This window comes from Aythya ferina, assembly GCF_964211825.1.
Source record: "Aythya ferina genome assembly, chromosome: Z".
Taxonomy (NCBI): Eukaryota; Metazoa; Chordata; class Aves; order Anseriformes; family Anatidae; genus Aythya; species Aythya ferina.
The window spans coordinates 30,662,655-30,681,415 of NC_140299.1; the positions used below are offsets into that span (position 1 = coordinate 30,662,655).

The 18,761-nt window shown below is 37.5% G+C and overlaps 1 protein-coding gene across 6 annotated transcripts in view; it reads left to right on the forward strand.

The window, feature by feature from the left end:
* The window catches only part of KDM4C (lysine demethylase 4C), a 286,486-nt gene that overhangs the window by 56,479 nt on the left and 211,246 nt on the right, over positions 1-18,761 (forward strand). Inside the window, exon 10 of one of the 6 annotated variants that reach the window (XM_084505432.1) lies at positions 7,726-8,144. The exons of the other annotated variants lie outside the window; for them this stretch is intronic. Coding sequence (XP_084361558.1) covers positions 7,726-7,761 — 36 coding nt within the window. The 3' untranslated portion in view covers positions 7,762-8,144. Of the gene's footprint in view, positions 1-7,725; positions 8,145-18,761 lie in introns of those variants that run through there. 6 annotated transcript variants of the gene reach the window in all.

Genomic DNA, 18,761 nt, shown 5'->3' on the forward strand with positions numbered 1-18,761 from the left:
TATCTTCTTTAATGTGAATATATGCTATACTACAAGATGATAAAGTACCTGTGAGCACAGAATAGATATTTGCAGGTTTTAAAGTCAGGTGTGCTTTACTGAATATACTTCAGAAAAAATTTGGTACATAGCATACATCTTTTTTAATTTTCATACGTAGCATGTGAGTAAATACACAACATGAAAGCACACAATTTGTCCAGTGCGTGCTTGTTACTGTTTTTCAATGTTGTACGGTTTTTCTCAGAATTATGGCTTAGGTAACCGTAGGTCAGTATGCTTCCCAGAACACATAATGCAGAAACATTTTCTGCATTGACATGGACATTATTGACAAAACCAAAATAACGTGATTTGCATAATATAATAGCTAAGAAAATTAGCTAATAAGCTGATAAGGCTGTTCAGTGCAAAATGAGGTTTATCAATTAAGTAATAACAGTTAGCTCTCACTAAACTCTTTCATTTGGAAGACATCATGTCTTGAGATTTTCTCAAAAAACAGAATTTTATGATCCTTGTCCCTGTTAATTATTATTCTTAATTACATTAAATATGCTTCAAAAAGGAAAAGGTTTGAAGAAATCTTTTTTTTTTTTCCATGTGCTATGTCTGTACTAATGGTAGTGAAAATACTGAAGACGTCAGTATGTATCTAGCATGCTCAGCTTGGTCTTAACCTTAAATGGGAAACTTGTGTTTTTAATAGCTCATGGTTAAAGTATTGACTGTGAAGTCTATTAAATATTTGATAGCTCAAAATTTCAGTAGATAACTACAGTGAAATGATGTTGAGAGGAATATGGGCGTGGATGCATAGCCCCTTTTGTGCTGGGTAAACTGACTTGTATTTTAAAAGGTATGGATGTGCTGCGGCTCTAAAATTTGCATACCTGAATGTCAAGAATGGTAAATTTTAACTTGGGGTGCAGAAAAGCTAGTGACACCTGCAGCTTCATCCTCTTCAGTGTATGGGCTTTGTATTTCTTATGCTTTTAAAAGAACTTCCTACTTTACTGTGTGCAGCAGCACCAGTACTGACCTTTTATGCCTCCAGCATGGCCTCTCACTTCTCATGTCATACCCTAAACTTAAATTCAGGATCAAAGTCAACAGAGTTAAAAGATAATTTGTTAAAGGTAATGAAGTTTTATTTCTTTACATCACTCCAAAATTACTTCTTAAATTCTGAATTTTTAGCTGAGTAGTCTTGGCATACACAGTGTAAGCACAGTTCTATTTAATGAAAACTCTAGCACACAGATAAACCTTCCTCTTAGGACATTGACTTACTTCCGTCCCCTGTGGTCTTTATACATACGCACAGTATTGTATGTGTACATACATAATATAAGAAATGGAAGTAGTTCTGTGGTGTTTGCAATTAAATGTTTGAAAATTTCAAAGGGGCAGCTAAATCAATGACTCAGTGAGTCTCCCTCTGTAGAGAAATCTTTGAAACCATTGTCAAATGTGAAGTCTAGTTTCTTTGGCAAATGCTGTTTAATGCAAACTGCTTAATGTTTTTTTTTTTTTTTTTTAATTTATTGTAAAAAGCACACAAGAATTAAACTTTATATTTTCTTTTTTAAATGAAAAAGAAAATGCTAGAAAGTGTGAATAGGATTTTCTGTATTTTTACTGGAATTGTTTAAAAAGATGGATTAACAGAAAGGGAGTGAAATAGTTCATAATACTTGCGTATGTTGTTCATACTGTACAAATAGGGTAAACAAATTGAAAGGAGGGAAAGTAAATGGCGATCTATTAAATTGTAATTGTGTGGTACTTCAGAAGCATAAACAAGTTAGAGTTATTGCAAGTGGGGTATTCTGTTTCTTGATTATGGTGTTTCTCTAGAAAAACATGAGGATGGCTATTATTATTTTTATAACAACTTCAGGAAAATTCATGAAAATACTAATTAAAAAGGTATGAAGTCTGTCTGCCCAAAGGATACTTACATTTCAGTAAGTTTTATTTGATGGTCTGATAATTTCATAAAAAACAAAACAAAAAGCAAAACAAACAACAACAAAAAAAGTACAGCTTTACATCTCCATTTGTCATTCTTCAGAGTGCTGATGTTGTGTTTGTTATCTATTTCTTCTGTATGTTGTATGTACAAGAATTGTAATTGGAAAAAAAAAAGGTTTGGATCTCTTAGTTCCATGGTATTGTACTTCAGAAATTGCCTGTGTCAGCAAAATGCAGCAATATCTAGGTCAGTTTGTTGCTGTATTCTCATGAGAGAATATTGCATGTTGATGACTAATTATTTGTCTTCCTACAGCAACACATTCATTTTTACAAAATAGCTTCTAATTACTTACAGCTGGGTTTCTGACTTAGAAAAAGTCCTGAAATACAGTCAATATTCGTTCTACATTAATTTGGGAAAAAAAAAAAAAAAAAACAAAAAAAAAAACAGGCAAAGATTTCCATTAAAGCTGTAGTAAATATTTAGGCTACGTGATAATATTGCTTTCCTGCATAAAATGAAATGATATTAAAGATTCTGTGAAATCAATTGCAAATGTTAATTAAATCAGAGATCATTTAGTCCCTAAGCAGTGTAAACTTTGGTTAAGCACACACTATAGATAAAAATTCCCCAAATGATTTTCTGTCGTTAAAAATGCTGAACTTGTAATCCTTGTTTCCGTATGTGTAGCCTGCCTACCCATCAACTCTGGGAGCAGGAACATACCTCTGGCTTGTTTATTATTATTATTTTTTTTTTTACGGTTTGTGTAAGACTTCCACTCAGGGGCAGCATATGAAAAGTAATACCAGCTGGCATCTCCAGTGTGCTGTTTGCTGTGACTTGGCTGCTGCTTCAAGCTGTGTTCTTACTTTTGTGAGTCAAGTGGGAACATCTGCACAGATGGGGTGAGAGGTAGAGGATGATGGGCAGGAACGACACAGGTCATAGAAAACATGATGTAGACAGAATTAAATAGAAGTAACATAGATTAGAAGAACAAAAAACAAGGGGAATTGGAGGAATAGGTGAGCTGTACTAAAAGTCCCAGAACTCCAGAGGAGAAAGAGCATAGTTCAATTTCCAGACTTTTTCCTACTGGCAAGAACATGCAGGAAGAGAAATAGGAGGTAACTGCTGAAAGGAATAAACCAATCATGCTTGGCACATGCGTGTGGTGTGGAGGGATGTTGAAGTGCTGATTGATGTATGGTAATGGTGGGACTTAAAGACTCAAAGGGTAGGTAGTGCTCAGCTAGCAAGTACTTTAACTGTGCTTGTTATGTTGTATGAGGGTAGGAGAAGCATTCAAAGGTTTAAATATTCTTAATAGCCGTCATCCTATGATTACAGGTTGTTGACTGATATTTATTTTTGAAAAATTTAAATGGTAGAATGGGGAAGGTGGGATATTTCTACAGATTTTTTTTTCTTCTTCCTAATGGAACAGCATTGGAAGTGCATTTTAAATTTCCTTGCTCCGATGTATTTTATTGCTCTTGCTAAAGCCATTGGGCCAATAGTAACTAGCTGTGTGTTTTGTAAGTATATACTTACACTTTGATTTGTTCAGAGTAACTTAAGTGCTGAAGAAGGAGTAATGTTCTGGTGTTCCAGTCACTGAATATAAATATTTGCACATAATTCTTTTATTTCTAATGAAATAAATATCGTTCTGAAGAGACTGGATAAAAGATACTTCACTAGTCTGAGAAAAATCTTGTGTTCCTTGAGCAGAAATTTAAATTTGTAGCTGTGTGAGCGGAGCCCCCTACTCTACCCTCTCAAAACGTTTGTAGACCATCTATGTTGATTAATGTTCTATTTTTGTCTACTGTATTTTTTTTAATGAATGTCAGTGTTGCCCTCATACAAGGCCCTCTGTGCAAGACCTCTCATTTACAGGTGCCAAAATCATGTTTTCAGTCATGATTTTCACCTGTCCAAATTGTAGCTCCGGTGGATAGGGTTGATGAACTTTATACACTTTAATTTGATACTGAGAATCAGAAACGGATCTAAATTTTCAACAAAATCCTGTGCTTTCATGTTCAAGCTTTTTTTTTTTTTTTTTTTTTTTTTTTCCTTTGGCTTTTACCTTGCTGCTGTTTATGAATGTTGTTTGAAGAACCTAGATGTAGGCCAGTATTCCTAATTACAGGGGATCTTTTGACAAGGCACTTTGTCTGACCTTGCATAGTGTGTCAGGACTGCATGGTCCCACGTAACCTTGCTGGCTGAAGGATGTTCACAGAACTGGGTTGAGATGGAGGTTCTGTGTAGAAAATGTCCAGCAGTAGGGTGATCAGATGAGGGCTCTCTAGTTCTTTATTTGCTGGTGATTGTTTTAGTTTCTTTCCTTCCCTCTTCATCTTGGATTGAAAGCCCCACATTCCCCCATCTGCTGCTTTTCCGAATCCTCTTGTCTCAGTGTCTCACAAGTCCCTATCATCCCTTGCCCAAATCAATACCCATCCATACTTCCAAAAGCTTTCAGAGGAAGCACGGGCATTTCCAAATACTGCTCTACTGTGCTGTGTGTGTTTTCTGGGACCACTTGAGGACTCTCCTTCACTGTAAATGTATGTAAATTTTACTGCCATCTATCAGGGATAGAGTCACACTAGGTGATTTTAGTAGTCATTATAATGATTCCTTTGTACTGTAGCTCATTTCAGAACGTGATTTGTTTTCAGATGTTGAAGGGTTCTGTATTGGAAAGCTTTTTGTTCTTTAGCTGATGCGTAGAACCTGAAGAGAGAAGTCTGCTGACCTTTTCTACTTGAAACTGAGGTTACTTAAGTATTATTGCTCTCTTTCATAAAATTATATTGGTAATTACTCATGCATATTCTTTGGTGGTAGCTGCTTAGCAACGTGTTTTCTGTGGATAGGTTAGATCAAAGTGCTGGCCTGCAGGTTGTATTTTTCCCTTTGGTGGGATGAAGTGCAGTTGTTTTGATGTTAGGTTTGATGGATTTGTTTGCCACTGCATTCATTAGCTTCACATCAAAAAATTGACAGGCTGTTAAATGAAACTTTGGCTTAGATTTTCAGCTTGACTGTTTGGAGACATTTGTGAAGATATTTTGTTTTTGTGCTGCAACAGCCTCAAGCAGTTATGACTGTTTTAAAGGGAAGAAAAGTTATTTACTATCGTGATTTATTTGGGTAAAAGTAATTTTCTTGAGGATAGCTGTGCCCAGTTTATTTTATCCAAACAATATATTTGTTATGAAATGTGTATTGAGAAACAATATGCATGACTTAAATAATCATATCAGAGAAGAAATTATACTTACTGACCACACAAAAACAGTTTTCCACCTCTCAGGATTTATCAAGGTAAAACTTTGTTAAAGAAGGATGTTTAGTTGCTTTTGTTCAATAAAACGGTACAGTTATCTCTTAAAAAAAAAAAAAAATCCACTAAATCCCCCCCTTTTTTGGGGGGGAATGGAGATGAATGATATAAGGATTTAGGCTTAAAAAGAATCTTGCTACTCCTGCAACCATGTTTTAGTACTGAATGTCAGAAATAGCTACAAGTGAGCTCATGAATGATTATTTCATCAGTTCATCTTACTAGTTTGAATTATGTTCTCTTGTCAAGGTAACTTTTTTTTTTTTTTTTAGCATACGTGTTGATACATTAGTTTGCAATGGTATTAACATCATTCAAGATGTAAAAGTTGAATGCATTTACTTACTAGAAATCATAATTAGCCTCCTTATATTGACTTGGCTGCTAATGAAATATTGCAAGGATTCAGGAGCCAGACATACTTACACACTTCCCATTTCTGGTCATGATGATAGCATGCCACATCCTGCGCATTCTGCAGTTGTTTTTTTTCTTTTTTTCCTTTTTTACTTTACAATTGTAGTGTCGTGAGCATACTCTCAGCTTTATGGTTGTCATGGAACACTTTTTCTATTTTTTTTTTTTTTTAAATCTTGATGTTCTTTATCTTCTATTTTTGCCCATCTTACAGCTGTCTTCTATTTCCCTGGTTTGATTCCTACTTTCACAAACTTGGTATTTCCTGAGGACATCGCCTATAAAAATGTTTCTCTCTAAAACCTGGTTCTTGTGGCCTGAGATCTATTACTGTGATGGGGACAATGGGCAATAGCTTGCTTGCTTCCAGTTTTCTAGTTTTGTGACATATGTTGAGTGTAGAACTGTAACAGTTTTAGGAATATGTTACTAAAGGTAGTTTTAAAAGCCTTCTATAGCATGAGTGTCTGTACAATTCAGCTTTTTAACTTCATATATATCCAAATGATACAGTGTGCATGCTGTGCAGTATCTTTATTTGTCTACCTGGTACAATCTGAATTATTTACAGTTGTTGTCTTTGAAGGTTCAGATGCCATCAACTCCTATTTCTGTATAATAATAAAAATATTTTCACCTATGAGCTTAACAGAATAATATTCTGTAGTTTTCTGAATCTTCCCATTTTGGTAGAGCAAGTAATAGCAAATTCATATTCTGAGACTTTTCATGACTGCAGTGCTACACTATGTGCAAGAAGCATTATCATCTGAGTAGTGTCTTCTGTGGTTTGGAAATTCATTGTACATTTCTGCTGAATCTTTTCCATCTGTACATGGCCAAATTCTTGTGTGTGATGCTACAGTATGTGTGTCTAAGGTTATGTATGCAGGCATGTTTTTGGTACAGGACTCTTATGCCAGCTGTTCTAATTTACTAAATTAAAATTAAATCAATGGTGCTATCAAAATCCCTGAAAGATTAAGGAAAATACCAGATTTTTAATGCAATTTTGAATAATAAATAAGGGGAGAAGAATTTCTTAAAATATAATTTTAAATGTTAGAATATATGTTTGCAACTGAGTGAGTAGGAATGATGAGATCTAATTTTTGTTCGATTTTTTTTCTATGTGATATTGTAGAAGTTCCATTTTTCAAAGTAATGTATGTACCAATCTGGCATACTTGGTGGATTCCACCCCCCAAGTTGTTTAGAAGTTTTTGTTTTATAGCAGCTCTCACCAATGAACAAAATGATTTTTTTTCCTGAAAAAAAAGTCAATAATTTGCAATAAACTTGCCTTTCAGTATATCATTTATATGAATCTTTGAGTAAATCAATGCAGTTTGTCTTTCCTTACTTTTCAACAGAATGCAGATTATAATTATCTTTGATTTACTGAGAAAAAAACATTGTCACTAGGTACTTTCTTTTCCTTAGATTAATGTCAACCTGTAAAGAGAGATCACTTGCATTCCAGGTTTTTCCAGAAGGCAGAATTTCAGCTAAGAACTAGAAACTCACAAAATAGACTCTCTGAGCTTGAGTCAGTTGCTGAAATACAGGTGTCTAAGACCATTTGAGATGAATAAGGTATATTACTTTCTCTGTCAAGCTAGAAGAGTACTGGTATTCCATGAGCTCTGTGTGGTACTGAGAGCTCAGGAAGGTGTCACAGATGCCAGAAAGTGGTTCAAGTGGCAGTGGATGCACAGGCAATTGAAGTGAGCCATCTGTCAGTGTATTCTCTTATTTATACGTTTTGTTTAAGCAGAAGTTGTGCTAAAAATTAATTGCGTTCTTGTACCATTTATCATATATCGTATCAATATCCTGCCAGATACTGCCTGGAAGCATGGATGTCTTTTTTTTTTCCTTATGTTTCCGTATGTAGAGAAAAAGCATTGTATGAAAATCTCTTTCCCTCAGTTAACCTATTTACCTTCTACTATGACAGCAGACAGGAGGTGAATCCTCTTGCAGCTGGTATTAGTCCAACTCTACAGTGACATTTAACAGTTCAGAGAAGTCGAAGACATGATACGAATTGTCTGTGATACAAAGGATAATGAAAGGTTTTGAGACTTGAGGTAGAGGATATCACAGGTTAGATTAGATGCTGTGTGAGAAGGCTCACACCAAACGTATTGTGAAGCACATACTTGCAATTTTATTTCTTCTTACGAGAGTCTGTGGAAGTTCATGTAAAAATGAAGAAGAAAGATTGACTAGCAGTATTGAAGATTTGCAACAGTCTTGTCTTCATTTCCAACATTTGAAAGAAAACACTGTAAATATAAGCACAGAACTCAAAATCCTTGACTAAGTCTCAGCAATGACTTGTATGATTGAAGAAGAATAAGTGATATACCCCAATCCTGACGTAACTGCAGCAGAGCAAATAAAGTGTATACTCTATTTTTAGTACAAATGACCTTACATAGCCTAGCAGATACGTGAAACAGAAGCTGAACATAAGACCTCTCAGCTGCAGGTTTAGTGTCCCCACTGTGCTAGCTCCTTGAGTGACTAAAACTTGTTTATATACAGCAAGGTTTTTTTTTTTTTTTTAAAGTCTTAAGGTTTACAAGTCTACAATATGATCATAAATGAATTGTACATGTATAGCTTGTACTGGTTTTATTTTAGATAAAATCCGCAGTAGAACATGCTGCTATGCTTTACAAAATGAAGGCTATTAAAATATGTCTTGAAATCATTTTCTGAAATGTTCTACAGACAAAAATGTTGAATTAAGACCTCAGTGCTTTTGTGGTTGTGTTCAGTTTCTAAGGTTTGTCTTTCTGCCCAAAGCATTTATAACTTTCAAGCTGATGAGAGAAAAACTAGAATTAATCACCTTGAACATGTTGTAATTTCTCACAGGATGTATAGTAACCTCCTAACTTGCATGCATTTTGAGTGAGATAAGTTAATCCTTTCTGTTGCTAGTTTATAACCAATACTGTCACCAAATAACTTAAGAGTCTATTTTAAGTTTGTTCTCTGTATTTAATGTAATCTCATATATTTGTTAATATCTTCTGGTCAATGAGCACTGCATGCATAGACTTTAACAAAACATTCATAGGTTTTAATGAAAAAATTCATTTGATCTTACATTTGCAATTCAACATCTTGTATGCTTTGGATTCTGAGGGAGAATTCTTCACGTTAAGTTTGTGATACAGGTATGTATCCACATGAATAAAAAGAGGATTATGTCAGAGAGCCAGAGTGGTATTTGTGTCTAGGAAGCAGTCAAGGGACTGCTCTAATTCAAACTATTTGGCAAACGCTGGAATGAAAAATAAAAGATTGGTGTCATTTTGCTTATTTCTGGATTTTCCAGACTATTCCACCTGAGTTAGTTCAGTTACTTCTTCTGTGTATCTTAGAAAAGAACAGTAAATGCTGTGTGTTTGTAGTTTTTTTTTTTTTTTTTTTCCAAACTATTAAGAGAAAACAGTGTATAAGAATGACAGAAGTCTGAATATTTTGGTGCATTATAATGAGCACTGTGGGAACAATCTGTAATGTATTAGGATGGGTCAAGATAAAGATTTCAAAATTTCTTCAAAAGGGAAAGTTACAGTCAAGAAAACTCACAAAATCTTCTGTGCATAATTTTCCCTTTTTTATGTTGGTGGATGTTGATATACATGTCTTAGTAAGTGTATCAGCAGTTAATTTGTTAATCGCGACATAAAGAATCTATCCTGAAATCTAAGATTACATAAGATACGAGAAAAAATCCAGATAGGTGGCAATTTGTATGTCTCTTGGACATCTTTGAAATGGACTGTAACATAAACCCTTGGCAAGTGCATTTGAAGTTCAAAATAATTTTGGTACTTTGTTGTAAATCAGTTACCTTGATGGTTGCTATGTACGTATGAATGAAAGATTGAACTAAGGAATTTTTAAAGGAGTTTTAATGGTGTCATTAAAATTACAATATAACAAAAACAGTTGTCATAGGTGATGCTGTTGATGTTCAGTGAAAACTGGGACCTCAAAGAGTCTAGACCCAACACATTTTGTCAACAAGTCTTTACAGATAATTTTATTTAAATAAAATCTAAAATGTATATTTGATCCCTGAAAGTGGAAACTTTTTTCTTTTCTTGTGTAGGTGAGGTATCTAATTAGATATAGCTTAGCTTCCTGTTTTGTCAACGTTATCCTGAAGAAATTCTCTGTATTTAGAAGCTGGAAGGAGTGCTGCCTTAGCACGTTTAATTGAAGCAAGTTTTACTTCTATTCTTGCTTCATCTCTTAATTCCCTCTAGCATGACAGTATGATAGCAAAGAGATAATAAGAAAAGGACAAAGAAATAATGTGCTAGAGTTTGCTAGCTTTATGAGGAGGAGTATTTCCAGTCAGACAAGGTGGACAAAAGAATTAGGGATAGTAGCTCTTGGTGTTACTGTATTTGTACATATTTCTTTCCTCCACCAGCATGAGAATACTGTTTACTTCACTAACGCAAACTCCAGCCATTACAAGAAAGTCTTCAAGAAAGACTGTGAAAGAAACACAGATACCTGACTGTCTGCACATCATACAGCTACTTACTATGTCTGTGATTGCAAAGTAAGGTGGTTGAAGGTGGTGGAATTATTGAAATTCTTCTGTCATGATGTTGTGGTTTAACACCTGTAGGTAGCTGAGCTCCACCACACTGATCTCTCACTCCCCTTCCTCAATAGAACAGGGAGAAAAATAAAGTGAAAAAAGCTCATAGCTTAAGGTAAGGACAAGGAGATCACTCACCAATTACCATAATGAGCAAAACAGACTCAGCATAGGGAGATTAATGTAATTTATTGCCAATTACTAACAGACTAGAGTAGTGAGAATAAAAACAAACTAAAAACTCCTTCTCTCCATCCATCCTCTTCTACGTCATCCTTCCGAGTAGCACAGAGGAATGGCGAATGTGGCCTGTGGTCAGACCCTAATGCTTTGTCTCTGCTGATATTTAATCTCCACTTTCTTCCCTCCTTGAAGAAAGGACGCTGTTCTTCCCGAACTGAGCCTGCGGGGGCTGCCCACAGGCAGCAGCTCCTCAGGCACTGCTCCCACACGGCTCTGTACCACCATGGGTCCATCCATCCCCCAGGAGCAAACTGCTCCAGCACAGGTCCCCCACAGGTGGGCGGCAGCTCCCCCCAGACCCCCTGCTCCTGCGTGGGCTCCTCTCCACGGGCTACAGCTCTGGCCCGGGGCCTGGTCCTGTGGGGGCTCTCCATGGGCCGCACCCTCCTCCAGGCCACATCCACCTGCTCCACCGGGGGCTCCTCCACCCATGGGGGGGACTTTCTGGAAGTTATTTTCTATTTGGTGTACCATAACCCTGTTTTCTTTCAAGAGTGTTGATGCAATCACACAAAAGTTATAATGGACAGATTGCGTCTATTTAATCTTCTTTATATGTGTGTTTAAGATTTGTGCTGCTCTGAATTTTTCTAGAATTCGTGCTCTTCTTCATGTTCTGCCATCTGAAATTGAAAAATGCCATTTCTACAGTAATCTCCAGTCTCAGGAAGCTAGAGGAGTGTTCTTTTACAGTTGTACAAAGTGTTCTTGACATTGTACAAGTTCTGGGCAAAGCAGGTAATTCTGGACAAGTCAGTTCAATGGCAGCCTATAAAATCCTGCAGGCTTGATATTTGTAGCTATGAGTTAGGATATCTGAGCACAGGTATTCTTACAGGGCTTTTCTTTCCGTAATGCATGCTCTTTTCAATAGCTGTTAGAAATTGCATGTAGCTTGTCATTATTTGAAGGTTATAAATTGCTTCAAGAGCATTCTAATTTAATTCTTTCTTTTAAAAATCATAAAACATTGGCTTATTCATAATTGTTATCAAGCTGTTCTCTATCATCTGCTGAATAAAAATGAAATGTTATGTTAATGTAACAATGATTCATACACATGTAAAATAGTCATAGATGACTATTGAAAGAAGTCTTGATCGTGTTTTGAAAGCAGTTTCTGTTCATGATCTCTAAATTCTAAAAATTCAAAACATCTTGTTTAAGAGAACATTTAGGGCACTAGATTCTTTTTGGCAATTACCATATTTAGATTATTGTATATTTTTTTTCTTTTGAAGTAGTCAGAGTCAGTGTTTATCAGTAAATCTGAATAAAGAGGTGCTTTACAATATGTAACGTAGAGGCTTTCAGCAACTCTTCTTTTTTTTTTTTTTTTTTTTTTTTTTAATAGTGTTTGCAGTGTTAGCAGAACAGGCAGATGGTTTGCTTTGCCAAATTTTTGCCTGTTCTTTCACCTCCAACAAAAACAGGGTCTGTAAGAATAAAAAGAGGGAAGCCCATTTATCACTTTCCGATGGCCTGATCATCAAGAGGAGGAATCTAAGAAATGTTTTATGATCTCTACTACTATGTGCTAGAGATCTTTGGCCAGTGAAATATAGCAGTATGCAACGTGTCACAGGAGGGGGACAGATGTACAAACTTCCAATCAGATAACACATTGCCTAGCATATGCGCATATATATATATATTTATTTATTTATTTATTTAAATCAAATCACCTCAGTGTTTGTTTCTCACGCTCACCAATGTATCAGAAACATCCCAACTATGCATTTCAGGCATATTTTTTTTAATGGTGGCATTTATTAGAATGTCTGGAGCATTTTTTGTTTATTAATGGAAAGATATGGGACTTTTTTTTATCTTTGCTTACCATTTTAGCATAGTATTCCATAGAGTGTTAAGATTGTATTTTCAGGCTCTTCTTAAATTTTCACATTTTTTTTTTCTCTGAATAAATAAGTTCATGCAGGTCTTGTTCATAACATAAATCCTTGTCTGTGGGGAAAATGCTTCCATGTCCTTCCACGCACCTACAGAGTAACTTGCTTCAAAATGTATTGTAGTCTTTTGTATTATGAATATTTGAATATGTAGCTCATTAGGTCTTTTGCCTGGAAGAGAATGAAATCTTCCATGGTCCTTTTGTGGCTGTGGCAGAAATCTGCCTGCAGTACTTCAGAAGGGAGTACTTAGAAGGGCATTCACATCTTTCCTTTTGTGCTGTTGACAAACTTTTTGTTGTTTATTAGTTGCTTTATCTTGCAGATGTAATCTGGCAGACTTCTTAAAAGAGCTGACTTGTACACATTGTGGTTATTGAATGTGGTATTCAAAACTACAAGGTCTTGAATTTAATTGTAGTACAATCAAACTTTATTCAGAGGGTGTTTGTAGATGAAAACTTCCAAAATACTCTTGATTTTTCGCACTCTTGATTTTTCTTGTCTTGGTGTAAGGTAAAATATGGAAATAAATACCAGAAAAATCTGTTCTTGAAACATTTTTTATATGGATAAATTTAGTGCTAACTTTGTAGAGCAAGAAGGATTTTTTTAAGCCATTTTGACATAAATATATTCTGACAAGCTTCTACAGCTAATCAAACATACTTTTTCTTTTGGCTTTGGAAGGTGCTGAGCACTTCCAGGTCCTATTGACAGCTAGTATAATTTAAAATCTCTAAAAAGTAAGCAATATTTTATTTCATTTCAGACAGGATTTTAATCTTAATCATGACTGCCAGTGGGTATCTTGTAGCTTTTTGGCTTTGCAACATTTACAGGAAATGCTAGATTATTTTTTTTTTTTGGTTGGCAAATCCATGTTTTTTGTGAGGCAGGTAGGTCTTCCTGTGCCATGTTAATGACCAAGTACTTGTCTTGCACGGGGAGAAAGGTGATAATTTTAGTAGAACTGTTGCTTCGCGTGTCACCGTAATCATCAAATGGAAAGTAATAATACAGTGACAGGATTGGCATGGAGACTGATGTGGATTTTTCTTTTTCTGTCTTTATTACTAAACTCCAATATGCAACAGAATCTGTATTTAGTTTCATAAAGGTAATGTGTCTAGCATGTAATGGCTAATTTAGAACAATGTGAAATTTTATCAGCTGCTGTGCTGCTTATAAAATTGTTACAGAACGGTTTGAATTGGAAAGCTCTGAATCCAAAGAGAATAAATTTAATATGAATGCCTTTAATTAAATTGTGCTTAATTTAAATAATGTAATTTGTATTGATTATGCTGCTGCAATTCATTTGGATTTTTATTTTTAATTAAGATTCAATAATCTTGTTTTACCTTCTGGAGCTATTCACAAAATGACTGTGAAGAAAATTTATGTTAATTAAATGAACATTTATATACATTTATTAAGCCAAAATCAAGCCATAATTTTTTTTTTGAAGGTAGCTAAATATAACAACATTTCTTACAATGACACAGAAGTTGATTTTATTTTATTTTATTTATTTTTTTTTGAGCTAATCTGTGTTCGTTTAAGTCCTAAAAATGATGCGAGTCATTTGCTCTCACTTCCTGAATGTCTGCCAGCGTTACCTTCTGAAGCTACTTGAATGATTATTTAAGTGCAGCATAATACTATTGTTTTCTTCTCCATCTTGTAATTTGTTGTGTGACTTCTCCCTATCATCTGGTGGCTGTGGGCCATGGAAGTGAAGTTTCAAACTTGTGTGACCTCCTAATAATTTTCTGGAAAAGAAGCTACCAGCACATAATATTGCATAAGCTGAAAAAAAAAATCCAAAATGAACAACATGCTGTATTGTATCAACTCAGAGCATGAATGCTGTGTTAAAGCTTATTGTTAGTACTTTTTTTTTTTGTATTATTAGCAGTAAAAAAAAAAAAGATTGTGAGATGAGACATCCATTTATTTGTAAGTGTACAGTGATAAGCATGTGATTTTTTTTTTTCCCCTGCATTTGTGTATTTGAAGGAGAAGTCATGTAAAGCAAAGGTTACTGGAAAAGTTGGAAGGGCAGAGAAACTGAGCGAAAAGCTGTAGAACTAATTGCTTGGCAAGTGTCCTGTACCTTAAGAGTAGACAGGAAAGCTGAACATATCGAACTAGTTAAGTTCACTTCACACAGATCTCTGTAAATATTTGTGCCAAAGGAAAATCCTCCAAAGTGGTAGCCTCAAACACTGTTTCAAGCTTGAATTAACACTTAATTTACCTGAATTGAGTCAGAAAGATTGGACTACTGTTGACTCACCAAGTCTTCTTTCTTCCTAGAATCACAGAACAATGGAATGGCTTAGGTTGGATCCTTAAGGACCCTTAAGGATCACACAGCTCCAACCCCCTGCCATGTGCAGGGACACCTCGCACCAGACCAGGCTGCAAAAAGCCCCATCCAGCCTGGCCTTGAACACCTCCAGGGATGGGGCATCCACAGCCTCTCTGGGCAGCCTGTGCCAGTGCCTCACCACCCTCTGAGTGTAGAATTTCTTCCTCAGATCTAAATCTAAAAACATTACCTCTCATTGTATCTACTCAGCTTTGTGTAAAGTCTCCCTCCACCTTTCTTATGAGGTCACTTTAAGTATTGGAAGGCTTTAATAAGGTATCCCTGGAGCCATCTCTTCTCTAGGCTAGCTAACACCATCTCTCTCAGTCTTTATAGGAGAGGTGCTCTAGCCCTCAGATAATTTCTGTGGCCTTCCTCTGGACCCACTCTAACAGGTCTATGCCTTTCCGCTGCAGGGGGACTAAGAGCTGAACACAGTGCTCCAGGTGGGGTCTTCTGAGAACATAGTAGAGGGGGGACAATCCCCTCCTTCCAGTGCTGGCCACCTCTCTTTTAGTTTAAAACTGTTCCCCCTTGTCCTATCACTATCTGCCTGAGCAGAAAGTTATTCTCCAACTATTCCCTACGCGCCCTTCAAGCATTGAAATGCTGCAGTGAGGTCTCCCTACAACCTTCTCTTCTCCAGCCTGGACAGCCCCAGCTCTCTCAGCCTGCCTTCATAGGAGATGTGCTCCAGCCCTCTGATCATCTTCATGGCTCTCCCTTGGACCCATAGAACAGGTCCACATTGTTCTTGTGCTGGGGCCCCCAGATCTGGACACAGCAATCCAAGTGGGGCCTCACTCACAAGGGTGGAGCAAAAGGGACAATCACTTCCTTCAACCTGCTGGTCACTCCTCTGTTGATGTAGGCCAAGATGCAGTTGGCCTTCTAGGCTGTAAGCACACACTGCTGGCTCATGTCCAATTTTTCATCCACCAGTACCCCCAGGTCCTTCTCTGGTGGGCTGCTCTCAGTCCTTTCATCTCTTAGTCGGGTATTTATGTCTGGAAATGCCCTGATCTGTGTGCAGGACCTTGTAGTTGGGTTTCCTTGGACTTCTCAGTCCTGTCCATATCCCTCAGGATGTCATCCCTTTATGCTGTGCCAGCTGCACCACTATGCTTAGTGTCATCTGCAAATTAGCTGAGCATGCACTCAGCAAGTCTGTCTTTGCTAACGATGTTAAACAGTATCAGTCCCAATATGAGAGATGCCAATTGTTACTGGTCTCCGCCTGGACATTGAACTGTTGGCCACAACTCACTGGCTATAGCCATCAAGCCTTTTTTTTTTTTTTTTATCCACTGAAGAGTATGAGCTTCATTTATGTATCTTTCGTTTCTAGAGACAAGTATGTTGTATGGTACCATGTTAAAGGCCTTCTTTTCCACAAAGTAATTCTTACCTGTAAGCTCTGTCTTTCAGACAGCTGATTGCAATCAATGGTTTTCTTTTTAAAGAGGTGTAGTGGGTTTACGTGGCAAGGTTTTGGTAGCAGGGGGCTATAGGGGTGGTTTCTGTGAGAAAGATCTAGAAGCTGCCCCATGTTTGGGAAGGGCCCCATTGTTTTCCAGATCTGAGCCAATAAGCGATGTTGTTTGCGCCTCTGTGAGAGCATATTTAAGACAGGGAAAAAACGCTGCGCCAGACAGCAGCCGGGAGAGTCAAGGGAGTGAGAGAACAGCCTTGCACGTGCCAAGGTCAGTGTAGAGGGAGGGGGAGAGGTGCTCCAGGCGCCGGAGCAGAAGTCCCCTGTGGCCTGTGGTGAGGACCATGGTGAAGCAGGATGTCCCCCTGCAGCCCATGGAGTACCACGGTGGAGCAGGGTTCCACGCTGCAGCCCGTGGAGGAGACCACGGTGGAGCAGGTGGCCCTGCACTGATGGAGGCTGCCGCCTGTGGAAGACCCCTGCTGGAGCAGATTCCGGGCCGGACCTGTAGCCCGTGGAGAGGAGACCACGCAGGAGCAGGTGACCTGGCAGGAGCTGCTGCCCGTAGGGGAGCCAGGTTGGAGCAGTTTTCTCCTGAGGGATGGACCCCGTGGTACGGACCCATATCTGGAGCAGTTCTGGAAGAGCTGCTGCCTGTGGGAAGCCCACGCCGGATCAGTTCATCAAGGACTGCATCCCGTGGGTGGGACCCCACAGCACAGGGGACAAGAGTGACTGAGAAGGAGCGGCAGAGAAGAAGTGCTGTAGACTGACCATAACCCCCATTCCTCTGTTCCCCTGCGCCGCTCGGGGGGAGGAGGTGGAAGAGGGTGGATGGGGGGGGAAGGTGCTTTTGGTTTGCTTTTTCCTTTGTTTTCTCACTTCTCTCGCTTGTTAGTAATAGGCAATAAATCTTACTATCTCCTTATGCCGAGTCTGTTTTGCCCGTTACAATAATTATTGCGTGATTTTCTCGTCCTTATCTCAATCCTTGAGCCCTTTTCATATATTTTCTCCCCATTCCTCTTTGAGGAGGGGGAGTGAGAGAGCGGCTGTGGTGGAGCTCGGCTGCCCACTTGAGCGGAACCACGACAAGAGGTCAAGACTCCACTCCCTCCTTACTGGCCTTTTTCTCCTGAACAGTTTGTTGGGGAGTTCAGACTAAATAGTTGATGAAGCAGTTTGTTTGCAGTTCAGACTGCATTGCTCCAGTCATGTAATTCATCCCACCACATTTTGGTGATAGTGATTAGCTCCTAGTTGCACAGTGGTTGCCAATCAGCTGTCAACATCACAGAAGGTGAAAACTTGAGCACAGCTCCAGGCAAGCACCCGGGTATTCACCTGTTCAGTTCGTCTGCTTTTTGACCCTGCTTCTCCCACTGGGAGGAGAACACCACCTGCGCTCCTGATCCCTTTAGTGTTGTTCTGAAGGTCAGAAAGCTCTATTAATGTTTGAGTTGCCCTATCATTCCATCATTTGACCCTGCATGGAATAGTAGGAATGGGTGGTAAATTTTTTTTTTCTAGTATATTTACTTCAGATATTGGTACTGTGTTAATTCTGTCATACCCAAGCAGCTAAAAATGCTGAGCTGGTGTTACAGTGTCACCTTACAGTTACTGCTGGAATCAAAACTACATGGGATGTTGACAAAACACAAGGAAATCTAGAGCAGTTTTAGTGTCTGGAAGTGCATGTGTTTTCTGGGGTTGGTCATTTTAAGTCATCGTATATATATAAAGCTACTTTTTATTGAGCAATAATCAATTTCGATCTTTTGCGTGAACAATTTGCAAATCTTCATGTTAAAAATGTAATTCGTAATGCAAATTCCTTGGTTTGCTTTACTTAATTTTCTTCTGTTACAAAATATATAAATGAGTTCGTTATTAAAAATACTATTTAAAGGATTTTTCATTCCTGTCTGTGTTCTGGTTTTCCTCCAGTTGCAGATACTTGAAAGCATGAATATATGGTAGCAAAACTGAAGGACTAAACAGATGATGAGAACTGACAGTGTTGTTATATAGCTCATTGTGACTCTTCTGAAATTAGATCCAGGAAAGTTATTGACTCTATAGGGCTTGTGAAAGCAGGTGAGAATTTAGTTTTCTCAACTAATTAAGAATGTTGACACAGCCAATTAAGATTATTTAAAACATTCTAATTTTTCCACTTGTTTATTTTCATCCTTATCAAAAATAGTTTTTGACTTTTTATTTTTTCCTGGATATCAAAATTATGTTGGTGAATAAAGCAGGTGTGTAGAGGTCTGGCAAATGGACTGTTTTGGCTTCAGTAAATCTTAAAACAGAAGGTGCTGAGTTAGGCAAAGGGGTTTCATGTCACATTTGTTACCTTTGTCTTTTGATAACTTTTTAGTGACCA